Source organism: Bufo gargarizans, chromosome 6, assembly GCF_014858855.1.
Source record: "Bufo gargarizans isolate SCDJY-AF-19 chromosome 6, ASM1485885v1, whole genome shotgun sequence".
Classification (NCBI taxonomy): domain Eukaryota; kingdom Metazoa; phylum Chordata; class Amphibia; order Anura; family Bufonidae; genus Bufo; species Bufo gargarizans.
In genome coordinates, this window is record NC_058085.1 from 103796395 (window position 1) to 103812314 (window position 15920).

Genomic DNA, 15920 nt, shown 5'->3' on the forward strand with positions numbered 1-15920 from the left:
AGCTTCTCTTCAGAAGCAGCGTAGTAGCAGTGCATCTGTCAGCCTCAGCAGCTCAGCTAGTTCTGACACGCCCCCAGTTCCTGGGAACCGTCTTCTGTGTCTCCGACAGATCTAGCCTAACAACAGGCAGTGGACTATAAGTTAGGTAGGGTTGTTGTCTGCTGTTTCATAGTTAAGAGTTTTTGTGGCATGGCCATTCCTACCCCTTTGCAGTTTCCATCAACTTTAAAAAAATGTTAATGAGGAGTTAATCAGTTCTAGAAAATGACTTATTGCAACCTGAAAAGTATGTGTAATCTATAGCTCAACCAAGAAGACAATGCCGGCAGTCATGCAGGTTTGACTTCAGTAGAACTTTTTTAAGCTGCCATTTGGCAGTTTGTGATTTCCCTGAGGAATCCATGTATACATCCATTATCATACTAAAACTACCTGCTATAATGACAAGTTCCCCCATATATTCTTCCATCTGAGCTAAAATATAATTTAAAAAGATAACATAGCCTGTATTTTCAGTATATACATTTACCAAACATCTGATTACTGTAGCATCTTGTCACTGTATGTTAGCATAGTGTAAGTGAAGCAATGTTTTATCAAAAGATAGGATTTCTGAATCAAAAGCACATAACATTTTGCTTTATTTATTTCTCTCCATGAGTTTAGTCCATTAACATTTAAAGAAACTATTTTCCACCTCGTATACTGTAAAGTTCATACATAATGCATATTTACCAACATTTTAGCTGGTAAATTTGTGACATTTAAAGGGCTTGTGTCGCTTCAATACATGGCATTTATCATGTAAAGAAAGTTAATACAAGGCACTTCCTAATGCACTGAGATTGTTCATATGCTGTAGCTTTGCTGGCTGGAATAATTATTCTATCACATTATACACTGCTCGTTTCCATGGTTACGACCACTTTGAAATCTATTAGCGGAGGCCATGCTTGCACGCTATTGAAAAAATCACCAGCCTATCTGAGCTTCCACTTTCCCAGCCACCAGAGAGGCCAGCGCTTTTTCCTATAGTATGCAAGCATGGCCACCACTGCTGCATTGCAGGGGGGTCACAACTATGGAAACAAGCAGTGTATAATGTGATGGAAAAATGAATCCAGCCAGCAAAAGAAGCAATATGGACAATCACAGTACATTAGTAAATAGCTTGTATTAACTTTCTCTACATGATAAATGCCACTTGCTGAAGTGAGACAACCCATTTAAGTCCCATCTGTCATGGATGGTGTTGCAGAAAACTAGAAGACACAAATGAAGAGCCGACTGACTTGATCCAAAACTAAGGAACAAGAGGGTAAGCCCTGTAACAGCCCTAGCACTCTCCCTTACTGCTCAGCCTATCCAAAAATCTCTATGGTAAATAATTGCATATCCTCGTTCCTCGACTGTGTGACACCTGAACACCCTATAATAGTGAGGGGACACGACCACCGGCTCCCTACACTAAATACGGAGGGAGTCAGGGTCACCTAGGATCAAGACCACAGGAAAACAGAAATAAAGGAACAGACTTATCTTGTGGATGCAGCAGTAGCAGCTTCTAGCATCAGAACACAGTCCAGGAAGTTGTATAAACCGCAAGGTGAAGCAGTATGGGGAGGAGATATATAGGGAGGCAATCACTGCTAATAGATGACAGCTGGGAGAGGGAGGAGAGATGTCAAAATGAAAGCAAAACAAAAGAAGATCATGCAGGAAGTACTGAAGAACGTCTATCAGAACTTCTCAAAGATCTGGTGGTGACACCATCTCAAGATCACCCAAACCACTGGGACTGCCCACATACACTGACGAGCTAAAGGGAAACAATGTTTTGAGCTTTTGACTTTCAGGCGCCATATCTCACCATCCACTACAGCTTCGAACATGAAACTACCATAATTTTATAGACAATCATCTTGGCTATCTCATACATAAATTGGACTTCCAACTATTTAGCATATGATTAATTACGCAGATTCCTGTAATGTAACTGCATTGTTACTGTTTTGCTCCTGGCGGTGGAACAATATTTTTCTTCTTGCAAACTACAAATTACAACCTGTTCTCACATTTCCTAATAGCTTAGTGTGTTATTAGGTTGATTCCCAAATGAATGTTCACTGGTTTGAATCCAGGAGCAGCCATGAAGAAGATTTCCAAAGAAAAGACAAAAAGCATCATCCAGCTCATCGATAGCGGTATGTTGGCCCATAAAATTGCCAAACGGCATTATGTAAGTGCCATGACACTTGGAAGAATACGAAATGACGTCCGTCCATCTATTCCAAAGCCAAGAGGTGGATGTCCAGGCAAAATATTGGAGTCAACAAGTCAGCTCATCACAAAGTCAATTAGTTTTTTCACAATAAACATGGCCGTGGAGGTGGCTCATATGCTTTGTAATAGTGAGATCACAGACGCCCATGCAAGCACCATGCGACACACATTACACAAGTCTGGAATGGTGGCCCGAAGAAAGGTGAAGAAGCCTCGACTTTGATATCGTCATAAGAAGCCTCAGCTCCAGTTTGCAAAAAAGTACAAACAGTGGACAGTAGAAGATGGCAAATGGGGGATTTGGATCGATTACACGAAAGTCAATAGACTGGGCTCTGATGGGTGCAAATGGGTCTGGAAGAAACAAGGGAAAAGGGGGCTAACAAATCAAGAAATTGAAGGAACTGTCAGGTTCGGTGGAGGAAGCCTGATGATATGGTGTTTCACAGCCAAAGGTGTTGGATGCTTGGTCAGGATTGATGGTGGTCTTAATGCTGAGCTATATGTGAGTATCCTGCAAGACAAGTTACTTCATACACTCGAGTACTATGGGTATGAAAAGGATGACATGCTGTTCCAGCAGGACAACGACCCGAAGCATATGCCGAGATTCGCGAAGAAATGGTTCAATGGCAATGAAGTAGAGGTGCTGGATTGGCCCTCACAGTCCCCAGGCCTCAACCCAATGGAACGCTTGTGGGTAGAGTTGAAGAAAAAGCTGTACCCAAATGAGTCGACCAGTATGCACCAACATTAGGAACGTGTAAAAGAGACCTAGGAACAGATTTCAGTCGATACGTGCTTGAATCTGATCGAGAGCATGCTCAGAAGGATTCAGGCAGTGTTGAAAGCCAAAAGGTGGATTTACAAAATACTAACAAAATAAATAAAAATATTTAACATTGCAGTTACATGACAAGAATCTGCGTAACTAATCATATGCTATATAGTTGCAAGTTCAATTTATGTATGAGATAGCCAAGATGATTGTCTATAAAATGATGGGAGTCTCACGTTCATAGCTATAGTGGATAGTGAGATATGAAGCCTGAAATTCAAAAGTTCTAAACATTGTTATCCTTTTGCTCATCAATGTAAGCCTGTCCATTTTCAACCCAGGACAGCCAAAATTTGCCAAGACTTTCTCTGGAAATAAGAAATAGCCACTGCAAATTTGGTACTATTGTCAACTAGGCTGTAAACTGTAACCCCCACAAAAGAAAGAGAAGACAAATAAGACAAGAGAGAAAAAAAAAGGACAATAAGCCTGGGACACAGCTGATATTTGTCGTTGATGTCCAGCGAGAAGTTAGAGCTGAGGTGCTAAATGCCGAACCAGCGGAAAGCGCTGCACTTTTGCTGGAGACTAAAACTGTGGGGAGCCGCTACCCATGTGACAAGAAGGGTAAAGTGAGTGGTCTACAAGCTTGATGTTGATTACAGTGGTGGCACTGGGGATTACTACTGAGCCATGCCTCCTATGAGGTGGCTCAGTTTGAGCCCAAAATGAATAAAGTTCTGGCCAGTGACCTGCACCAGCCCACAGACCCACTGGCATGACTGGGAGGAAGTGTCTAAGAATGACGCAGACAATCCATGGCAGCAGTGAATAAAGTTGGGGTCATGAAGTAAAAGTGTGCATAGCTGCACTCTGGAGGGATTTTCATTAAAGGGGTTATCTGGTTATTAATATTGATGGCCTATCCTCTGGATAGGTCATCAATATCACATCGACGGGTGTTCAACACCTGGCGCCCCTGCCGATCAGCTGGTAGAAGAGGCTGGCGCCCCATGAACGCCACGGCCTCTTCCTAGACCATGTGATGTCACCGTACATTGGTCATATGACCTAGTTGCATACCATGCACAGTAACTGTACTATGTACGGAGCAGTGCTTGGAGAGCTGCCGGAAGCCGGCTGTGCTCACAATACAGTAGCTTTGGTGAGTGTGAAAACAGTAGACTGGCGGGGTGCCGAGACTTGGACCACCGCCGATGTGATAATGATAAGCTATAATGAGAATAGATTATTTATTCCTGGATAATCCCTTTAAGCCTGGACTATCGGTTGAAGTGGTCTATGCTTCTAGAAGAGTCACAGGGGAAAATATAACAGCTATGAGAGTTCCAATGAACAATGATGCTGGCTATAAAAGGTCAGTGGCAGCAACAGAAGTTACCTAATACCTTTTTTTATCAAATCTGTTACATATATATCAGAATTCACAACCTATTATATAATTATTATTACTACTTGTCTTGTATGTTCTCCTATTTATTACTACCTGATTAAATATATTTGAATTGACTATTCAATGCATATCTCGTGCTCGACTTGACCTACTTGAAGAGGGTCGGAAATCAACTTACAAACCTCTTACAAAAAACTGAATCCTTTAGGACAAGTTCACGTGGAGTTTTTTGACACTGATTACAGCACATTTCCAACTCACAATTAGCTTCCCATTCATTTCAATGGGAAGCAGCCGTTCCTTTTTTGTCCACACGGAAAAAAAGAAACATGGAAAAAGAAAGCAGCATGCCCTGTCTTGGGGCTAAATCTCCCTTTTAAAAGAATAGGAGGCATAAAAAAAACCTGCACTCTATTTGTCTGTGCAGTTTTTGTACTTAAGTAAACAAAATAAAGTTAGTAAAAAAATAAATGCATCAAAAACACACAAAAAACTCAGGAAAAAAGCATCAGCAAATTCTGTGCTTATTTTCAAAATGCGTTATGTGGACATACCCTTATAACTGTTGCTTTAGGTTACCCTTTGACCCTGGCATTTAGTAGAATCGTTGAACTGCAATGTGACTGCTGCCCCCATACTGATATGCCATGTTGTGATGGTATGTGATTTTCCATGCACTGTGCCTTTAAGCTGCTGTGAGAATCAAGAGAGGCAATGGTAAATGAATGTGCAGTACTGTAAAAGAGATACCATGGAGGTACAACACTTCTGAAGCAGCTGTTCTTATGGCTCTATATTGTGCCATTCCTTTATTATTTCTACTAGAAGTTATGAATGAATTGCTAGCAGTGTGCAGTAAGGGCACAGAGGGGCGGTAACCAGTTGGGGTGTGTACCTGCATAGTCTGACTCTATCCAATCAGTGCTGCTATTTTCAGACTGTGCAGGTACACCCCCCCCAACTGGTTACCACCCCTCTGTACCCTTACTGCAGACTGCTGGCAATTCATTCATGACTTCTAGTTGAAATAATAAAGGAATAGCACAACATAGAGCCATAAGAATAGATGCTCCAGAATTGTTATTACATGGGGAATGCATGAAGCTATTAAAACAGGCATGTCAGGTCCTCTTTAAAGGGCGGTCTAATATATCGCCACATGCATTTTGTTCAATTGCTGAAGCATTCATAGTTAATCTGTTATTTTATACATAGACTTATTGTGCCTCAGTATTAAAGGGCGGACTAATATATCACCGTGTGCATCTTTTTCAACTGCTGCGACACTCATAGTTAATCCGTTACATTACTGATACAGTTACTGTACACTATGGCCAACAGACAGTTGCTTGGGCCCTACAAAAGAACAGGCAGTGGCAAAAATTTTACTGTAGCGGTCACAAGTAGCAGCAGAAAATGGGGGGGGGGGGGGGAGTGGTAGTAGCCGCAGCAACAGGCCAGCAAGGATGAGCTTTGTGAGGACAGTCAGACTTGGAGGAGAGGTCCGCTGCGGACTCTTCTTGGCGTGCAACTACCATTGATTACAGTCAGGTTTAAGCAAATGTTGCGAGAGGTCAGGGACATGCGCAAGAGACAGGTGATGGGGACTCAAGCGATCATTAGTGTTGAGTGAATCTAAGACAAATGAATTTACTTCGATCTGAATTTCAGGAAAAATGTGATTCGCCTTGAAGCTGAATTTTCTCGCTCTTCATGGTAACGAATACATTTTTCATTAAATGGCGGTAAAAAAAATACATATTCACCTAAATCATTTGCGCTTGAAGAGGCTGTCTCAGCCATCTTGATTGCAGAAATCGAGCGAAATCTCATGCCGGGTGACTTATGACATCACCACGCTGGCTCGGTGATGACGTCACCACACCCAGCCAGCGGGATGACGTAATCTTGTGAGATTTTGAGCGTGTCTTCAATCAAGATGGCTGCAACGCCCTCTACGCAAGCAAATGGATAAGGTGAGTATTTATTTACCCTGATTAACCCCCAAAAGGTCTAAATTGTAGCCTCGGATGCAGCGAACATTGATGAATGTTGCATCTGAGGGGTTCAATGACTGGGTGCTGCCTGATTGCCGCTCCCCATAGTTGCACCTGCTACATACAAAGGAATGAGCTTCATGACAAAGTAATTAATAACTTTGCTCATTTCTAATGATGACCAAACACATGATGATGATGAATTAGCCGATTGCACGTGGGAGCAGTGCGAAGAGGGGGCATCGTCATCATCAGGGGGTGAGGGTAGCAGCATGTACGTGAGACAGCAGGGTGGAAGTGTGTTCACAGGTTCACAAAAGCAGCGGCAAGCAGGGATCACTCAGTGGTGGAAATAAAATGCCATACTCCTCAATGTGGGAATTTTTCACCAAATCGCTGGGGGACATTACCGTGGCGGTATGCAGGATGTGTAGGTAGAATAGGTAGAAGGTGAGGCACCGCCAGGGTGCTAGGGTTGGCACGACGGCCCTGCGTCAACACATGGAGCGTCACCATAAAATGGTGTGGGAAAACCGTGCCACATGCTGCAGACTGATGCAGCAACCGTTGCATCTCCCACCGTCCCGCCCCTACCCCCCCCCTCCTGCAGTCAGGGCTCGTTAACATCAGCAGAAGGAAGCTGTTTTTCCTTCCCATCGACTTCAATGTTGTCTATAGCTCCTGATGCTTTTCCTCCTCCTTCTGTTTGTCACTTGTTTCGACAGCAATCGATCACCAAGGTGATTGCAAAAAGACAGTATGTGTGCACTCATCCAATGGCGCAGAAGATGAATGTGCACCTGGCCAAGTTGCTGGTGCTAGTCACTCACTTTCCATGTAGTTGACTATGGAAGTAGTATGTATTTGAATATGGAAATTATTCTTTTTTGTATGCACCCCTTAGGGGAGGCCAGGTCTTATTGATCATCCTTTTTGCTGGCTTTACTTCTTCCAAATCATCCTTTCCAGTCCCCATGTCTGAGAAAAGTCAGCAAGATGCAAAGAGATGAGGAACTAGATTTTCCTAATGATATATCTTCGGTATTCGATCATGTGGAAAAGGAGGAAAAGCAGATGGCAGAAGAAGGGTCTCCCCCCCCCCCCAAGAACCTGGAATCCTTTGATCCCTTGTCCTATTTTGACATGCTCCTTGCTGAGCTGTGCCTCATGCACAGTGCAGCAGGAAGAGTACCATTGCAGCCATGGGAAGCTTCAAAAACTCCTAGGCTGCCATGATAGCCGATCTGAGCCCCGCAATTTCACAGTGGGGGCTGCAAATGGAAGGCACAGGGAGCCCACTGCCTTCCAATTGCAGCCTTTTTTTCCAGCAGAAAACTGGTGTAAGTGGAAGGATAAATTATTCCTATAGTGTTCAGAGAAACCATTAGTCAAACTGGATTTGTGTTTATCCTAGCACATAATCTATGTGTTGTGTTGCCTATATACTGGAGTCCACAGGAGCATTCCAGTATGTAGATAACAGAGGTAGATGCACATTTAAGAAAAGTATTTAATTTGAAATGTTACCCTGTGGTATTATTCTTAAAGTTGCAGGTGTTTTCTAATACACTTAATAATATGGGAACAGCTTCTGTTGAGCAAATGATCCTGCCATACCTCCCACATAGAGGATATTTGTCCATGACTGTATACAGTATATTATGACCCACAATGTGTTCTCCTTTGAGGGGAAAGTTTACAGGCAAACTTAGGGCACTGTGATGGGCACGTTGTTCTCCCTTAGTTTCACCAACCTGTACATGAGCTAATGAATCCTCCACGTTCTGTACAAATTCCCAAATACGAAAACCCTTTCTAAGCCCAAAAATAAATCCCAGATACATACCCACCCACAACCTAACTATGCCAGTGTAGGGGTAACAGAAAAATCTATGAAAATGTTTAATAACTTTCAAATTACCCTATGACAGGACAGTACTTCAATTCTTGGGCCCTTGCAATTTAACAGTAATGCATTAGGGTTACACTAAAAAACTCAAAAACGAGGTGAAAATGCATAAACTCAAATTAACAGATCTGATAAATCAAGATGGAAGATTATGTACTTGAGTAAAATCCCTCAATCTTCAATCAAGGATCATCTATAATGATTCCCCTGGGACATACTTGGCTATATCCCCCCGATATACCACATACAAGGAAAAATTTTGTACTGGCGCACATTATAGTGGGTATTTTTTTTAATTGGTACACGTTATAAGGATATATTTCTTGCATTTGCACACATTATGAAGGACTGTTTTTGTACTGGCACATTATAACGGGGCATTTTTCTACTGGCACACATAAGGAGAATTATTACTACTGGGGGACTATGGAGAACAGAATTACTATTATGGGCACAATGGGGACATTATTACTATTGGGGGCACTTTAAACAATAAGTGTACTCTGGCAGATAATAATTACTATTGGGGGGACTTTGTGGAGCACTATTACTGTCGGGGGCACCCTGGCACAGTATCAGCTTAGCACAATTATTTTTGGGGGACACTATGTTTATGGCACTATTCGTGTCGAGGACACTACTATCTGCATGGTATTAGTATTTTCAGGGTGATTATCTGGTTCTGCAGTATAGTATTGGGGGTGACAGAATGGAGTGTTGAGAAGGTGGGAGGATGATGGAAAAGTAGGAAACTAAAATGTCTGTCAAACTCTGCATAGAGAAAACATGGCTAAAAGAAATCATCATGGAGGTCTGGTCTGAATGGAGAAGATGAAGAAAAAGAACATCTATATCAGAGGCAACATCACTAGATGTAAGAGGTATGTTGCACTGTATTCTTTAGTATTTTTTGTAGTGCTGTATGTAATGTATTCCAAGTACTGTAAGTATTTAACAGTAGGCCTGGACGGAAGGGGTTAGGTTGAAAATTTGGCACAGGGGCCGTTTCAATTGTTGCCCCAGGCATCAGAAAGGCTAGGTGCACCCCTGCCGGTTGCCACAAAGCACTGAGGGAAGAGGGGCCCAAGCTGAATACTTGCACAAGGGCCTTTTAGCTACACCCCTGTGCAGTACAGTACTTTACAAAACTCAACAATATGCAAGGAGCAACTGTCCAAAAATGCACTGTTGAAACTAAGTCTTGGTCCAAATAATACCACATAGGTTGACCAAGAATTCAATATATAATGAAAACCTGCAGCTGATGTAATGGATAATGTATGCATAAGTGCATAGAACAGAAGTAGTATTTTCTGCCAGCTAATCAATATCAGTGGACAAGGACTAAGTTAAAAATTCTATATAATTCATTCCAGACAGGTACATTACCTTCTAATTTCATGAACAAACAGACAAGAACAGCAGTATCACCTAATAGCTAAGCATTTTCAGCACTACCGGCATTCTGACGTCCTTTAATAGGTGGACTCTGCCCTCTGCATAGTCAACAAGGTTATTTTCACCATTTCTTCATCTTTTCACAGTAATATGACACTGGTCAACAGCTTTTATCCCTACCCCTACCTGCGTCATCCATGTAATCTTGTCAACAATGTGTTGTTACGGGGATGTTCATGGGGGTCAAAGATCACAGTGACTGGCTTGAGATGCAGACCGTATAATAGGCAGCTGCAGGCTGCAAGTATTCAGATGAAGAGACTCAAAGCAAGTAAACAACCTTCTAAGAGCTCAACAAAGAGATGGAGACCGGGATGGATGCTCTCTACCACTCTGGAGTCCAAATGGTCCAATACCTCCAGATGAACTACAAGGGTTCCCAAGACTGGTTCATGTTCATCTCCTTTGCTGCTGATCTAAGAAATACTTTCTTCGTTTTCTTCCCAATCTGGTTCCACCTTTGTGAATCAGTGGGCATCAAACTCATCTGGGTGGCAGTGATCGGGGACTGGCTCAACCTTGTCTTCAAGTGGTGAGTATGTCAGAGAAGTTATGTATGATATTATTCTCATAAAAGGATCTGTCTATTATCTAAATTATCTTCAAATTGTGTTTATGGGTCAGGTCTATCTACAGTATCTGTCTATCTATCTATCGTGCTATAAAATGGCAGCACTTTACAGTAGGTACAAAAATAAAGTTCTTTTGTTCCCCCAAAAATGGTTGCAACCCTTTTGGGTGAATAACAAAAACTTTAATTTTGTACCTCCTGGAGCGTTTTGGATTCCTGATTCAGGCTTCTTCAGGCTTGCACCTTATATTTACTTTTTCAATCCAGTTCTGCTATTGTTGTATCTATCATCTATCTATATCATCTTAAGTAGTCTATATCATATAAGTAATCAGTATTTCATTAGTCAAGCTCACACTTGTTCATTTGGGGGTTTCAGCTTCTTAGTTTGTGCCAGGTGTCTCATTGTGAAGACAATATTATGTTATGTTAACAGTCATCTATAGGATTCTTTGATAATTACTTACTTTTTTTTTTTCCAGGATTCTGTTTGGCCAGAGACCATACTGGTGGGTGCATGACACTGAATATTACAACAATATGACTGCCCCCACCATCCAGCAGTTTCCTGTTACCTGTGAGACTGGTCCAGGTGAGAAAATCTCATCTCAGATTCCATGTCAGTGTCTTGTGTCTTGTGTCCCACAGCAAATAGACGATACACAGGTCTTTTGCAATTGCAAAGCCCTTCACTACACATATACTATATCCAGTTATTAGATCACATCATACACAAATGTGCTATGTTTAGTCTAACAAAATAATACTGGTATACTCAAATAAACCCTCTTACGTAGATGTCTTAATCTATGTGTCAGGATATTTGAATGTTGTATATTCGGACTATATCATGTAAATAATATAAAAAATGTATTCTCACAGGAAGTCCTTCAGGTCATGCCATGGGTTCAGCTGGAGTCTACTATGTAATGGTGACCTCACTGCTTACAATCTTGTTGAACAAGAAACATTCAATCACTTTTAAAAGCAGGTAATTAATATAACCATACTGATGATGATAAAGGTTAGATGAGCAAAAATGTAATAAATAGTAAGGATAGATAGATAGATAGATAGATAGATAGATAGATAGATAGATAGATAGATCAATAGATCGTCTCTAAGGGAAAGACACAGTAGGTGAGGAAAAAATCTGCTGTGTAGTGGCAGAATGCTTATTTCCGGTTGGTAGACTTTCCTGAAAAGGTTAGTTTCCAGGTTGCTATTGAAGGTTCAGTTGTTGGAGAGAGTCTGGTGTGCCCGGGTACTGAGCTCCAGGATCAGAGAATTTGTGTCGGGATGTATCTAGAAAGCAGATCAGAAATGATAGGAGAGGACAGATTGTGGACAGCCTTATACATAGTAGTTACTATTTTGAATTCACTGGGCAACGGAGAGCCAGTGAAAGGGGTGGCAGAGGGCAGCAGAAGAGGAGAAACAAGGGGAGAGTTGGATTAACTGGGCAGTAGGGTTGAAAATAGATTGGAGGATTGGAGGGGTGCAAAAGTGTTAAATGGGAGGCAATAGAGAAAGCAGATGACGAGGGCATATGATAGCCTTTGACTTGACTCAGGTAAGGAAGGAGCGAATACGAGAGATGTTCTTGAGTTAAAACCTGCAGGTGGTGGTAAGAAATATAAGAAAGTCAGTACCGAATAGTCAATCCTACTTTGAGCGCTGCAGGTTTCAGGCGTGGTGGGTTCTATTCACACTGAATTCCTATGTTCATAATATTAAAACCGCGCTGCTCACCTGAGTGGATTCTCTGGTGAGCAGCACAGTTTTAATATTATGAAGATGGTGGTAAAGGTTTAGATGTGTGACTTGAAAAAGGCAGAATCAAATGTTATCCGAAAGCAGCAGACCTATGAGACCAGAGAAATAGATGATAGATTTAATATCTATTAGATAGGTTAATGTAATAGACAGATGTAATATCTAATAAATAGATTTAATATGTATTAGATAAATGTTAGATAGAGAGAGAGATTTAAAATCTAGTTATGGACAAATAGATTTACAACTATATTTTTGTGTATTTATTACTTTTTTTCTCTTTTCTAGATGTCCTTCAGGCTGCTTTGTGGGCTGGATTCTGGGTTGTCCAGATTTGCGTTGGTCTATCACGAATATTCCTTGCTGCTCACTTTCCCCATCAGGTTGTGTGTGGAGTCATATCAGGTCAGTATTTCAGTGCCTAATGCTTCCAGCACCTCCTACTTAGGAGAAGCTCAATTCAGCATAACCCATAGAAGAGAGAGATCATTCAAAATTATGTATATGATAGATGGCAGATCAGACATGTTCACTTTTCCCTATATGAACTCGTATTTCTCCAAAAATAAGTTGCGCCCAAACTGTCTGTAAGCTCATCTTTCTACACTGTCATGGACCTAACATGAAGAGAATGACCATGTTGACTGCCATCCAAAACATCTACGGCCACCTTCGATATTTAAACACATTTTATATTTAAAAAAATCAGTCACTCATGAATTTGACCGCTAATTGTACCGTTCTTTCTTATTATAGGAATGCTGGTAGCTGAGGTTTTTGGAAATGTTCGATACATCTACAAGGCCAGTTTAAAGAGATATGTATATACCACTCTATTCCTGTTCTCCTTTGCTTTGGGTTTCTATCTGGTCTTGAAAGCAGTGGGAGTGGACCTCCTGTGGACACTGGAGAAGGCCAAGAGATGGTGTGACCGCCCTGAATGGATCCACATCGACACCACTCCTTTTGCTGGATTGCTGAGGAATCTTGGTATCCTCTTTGGATTAGGCCTGGCGCTCAACTCCCAAATGTATAAGGAAAGTTGTCAAGGGAAACTTTCAAGGCAGTTCCCATTCCGTCTCTGCTGTATGGCAACATCTCTGTTAGTACTCCATATTTTTGACAGCTTCAAGCCACCTACAAATGTTGAGATGATCTTCTACCTCCTTTCCTTCTGTAAAAGTGCTGCTGTTCCCTTAACCTGTGTAGGGATTGTTCCATATTGTATATCCCACATTATAAACAAGAAAGAGAAGATTCTATAAGAGTCAACTGCACATTTTACATTGGACATCTACAGGACACTATTCCAAGATGGTTGTCCTCTACCACACATGTAATTAAAAAGATTACATGGGAAAATACATTCCTGTACTAGTGACTACAGAATTTCTATGAAGGAAAAAAGGTCAAGCTATGGAATGAACTTCTAGTAGGGACTACAAGGAACTTCTAGTAGGGAATCACAAAAAGACTGATGTTTTTGTATAGGGCTGCTCTACTGTCAAGATCAGCCAAGTATAGGACTTGTTGCATTGAAAATAATGGAGGCTACAATTCAATTCCATATTTATGGCTCACAGAAGTTGTCCTGGATTACAGAAATATGGCTTCTTTCTTCCAGAAATGGTGCTATTGCAGCTCAGCCCATTTCAGCTGGACTGGAGCTGGACTGGAGCTGGACTGCAATACCATATAAACAGGTGTGGCGCAGATTCTGGAAGAATGCAGCCATATCTTTCCTACCCTGTACAATTATCTTACATTTTTTTTGCATCAAAAAAACTGATCAAGCCGTGACAACACTAATGGTTGATAAAAGCTTTTGCTTACCTCCTAAAAAGGTGTTAAGCAGGGGCGTAGCTATAGGGGAAGCGGCTGCTTTGGGGCCCTGACCCAGAAGCGGGCCATCCATGAGGAAGAGGACTAAAAGATTTTGTCAGGGCCCCCTCAACAGTATTACACAATGAAATTATATACAGTGCCAGTATAGACAGTGTAGAAAATGGATGGAACAGCTGCCAGGCCTGGTCTGAGAGAGTGATCTTTACTAGCCACAGGAATGGGGCAGCATGAAAGGAAGGGGTTGCAAAAAAATTACTGTATGAGGGGGGCCCCAGTCATTTCTAGCTACGCCACTGGTGCTAAGTACCATCCAGTAAAAAAATACTATGCCCATTCCATCTCTGATACAAAAATTGTTTATTGTTTGTTAGCCAATCAATTTCAGGTTTATTACTTCTCTAGAAGCGAAAGAGATTTGTCACTGAAATGCTCGTTATATTGTAATACGACGATCAAAGGAAATAACGTCTTGTTTTTATGGTATGTTTTATATTGTTAAACTTATTATAATAAATATGGTTGTTTTTCTATAATAAGGTTTTTTTTCATTGTATTATCATTATTCAACAAAAATAACCTAACAATTATTTAGCTATGGTTGAGAAGAGGAACTATTCATAATTTTTTGGGAAAAAGACAAGATGGTGGACATTTGTCTACCTCTACAATATGGCTTCTTCCTTCTGAGGAAGATCAGCTATAGAGCACTAATACACATTCTTACATATGGTAGTAGTTTTACTTACTGTAGTTTAGTTTATGACAAAGTGGGGACCATTTTGGGCTACTGAGCTAATTGGATTCTAGTTACATCCATGTTCAGATGGGGGTACAACAATAAAATGCTCCTCCCAACATTCTGACAGTAGCAATTGCCACTAGATGAAGCAAAAGTTGAAGGTATGGGCTCTCACCACTTTGGACCCATAGTAGAAATAATACTATTTTCATAGCGACAACATATTCGTCAGCACTTTACAACTTGAGGAACATGTACAGACAAAATCATATATTACATAGTAGCAAACTAATCAACAATTTAAACAACAGGAATGAGGACCCTGCCCTCAAGAGCTTACAATCCATAAGGAAAATGTAAAGTGGCACAAGATGTAAAAGAATGTTTTGTACAATGGTCCAGACAACTTGTTATAAAAAAACAAAACAGATAAGTATACATAAAGCTAGATGAGCCAGTCACCAGCCAGTATCTGTGTATGTACAGTGGTGGGGGAAAAGAGTCAGATAACCGAATGTGAAAGACCTCCCCAAAAAGATGGCTTTATAAGTCATGTAAAATGCTGAATGTTGAGAATTCAAGAACGGGTGCAGCACAAGAAAAGTCTTGGAGACAGAAGTGGGGGGGGGGGGGGGTGGATTTTGGGGAATGATAATTTTAACTTGGCGAAATGTAGAGCATGGTAGAAGATTTAGAGAGGTGCAGTACTGTAGAGAGCTTTGTGGGTGAGAGTAAAAAAGCTTAAATCCCATTATAAAGTGAATGAGCAGTGATTGCCATGATCTGCGTCTATGAGCTACACCAATGCATATGAACATATTCCTTGTCCAACTCCCTCCTTCCTACCCAAGCATGGGCACCAAGATAAGTCATCCGACATGAAATCATATACTATATGAAGAATATACTACATTTTCGATAGATAGATAGATAGATAGATAGATAGATAGATAGATAGATAGATAGAATATCGAATCTTTTTCCTTTCAGGGTTTTGCACAGGTTCTCCAGCTATTCTCCCAGTAACAATACTAGTCAATGATTTCTTTATTAACTGAAGTGCAGGGACATGTTTTGTTTGACTGCACTGTCCTCCAGTTTCTTGGAGTTAGTATATGGCAGATTTACAGAAGTGGAGAAAGTTGTTGGA

General features: G+C 41.1%; 1 protein-coding gene across 1 annotated transcript; it reads left to right on the top strand.

Annotated features, from left to right (window-relative positions):
- Positions 1-10024: 10024 nt before the first annotated feature.
- On the top strand, positions 10025-13699 carry LOC122940956 (glucose-6-phosphatase catalytic subunit 1-like). The gene is made up of 6 exons (XM_044297901.1): positions 10025-10371; positions 10893-11002; positions 11293-11401; positions 11659-11674; positions 12486-12591; positions 12943-13699. The coding sequence occupies exons 1-6, from the start codon at positions 10142-10144 to the stop codon at positions 13449-13451; spliced, it is 1080 nt and encodes a 359-aa protein (XP_044153836.1). The 5' UTR covers positions 10025-10141; the 3' UTR covers positions 13452-13699.
- Positions 13700-15920: the final 2221 nt, after the last annotated feature.

Excerpts from the sequence above, each read along its gene's own strand:
- LOC122940956 (XM_044297901.1), top strand. The coding sequence starts at position 10,142 with ATGGAGACCGGGATGGATGCTCTCTACCACTCTGGAGTCCAAATGGTC. Across the intron at positions 11,003-11,292 it reads TACCTGTGAGACTGGTCCAG|GAAGTCCTTCAGGTCATGCC; the intron begins GTGAGAAAATCT and ends GTATTCTCACAG. Across the intron at positions 12,592-12,942 it reads TGTGTGTGGAGTCATATCAG|GAATGCTGGTAGCTGAGGTT; the intron begins GTCAGTATTTCA and ends TTCTTATTATAG.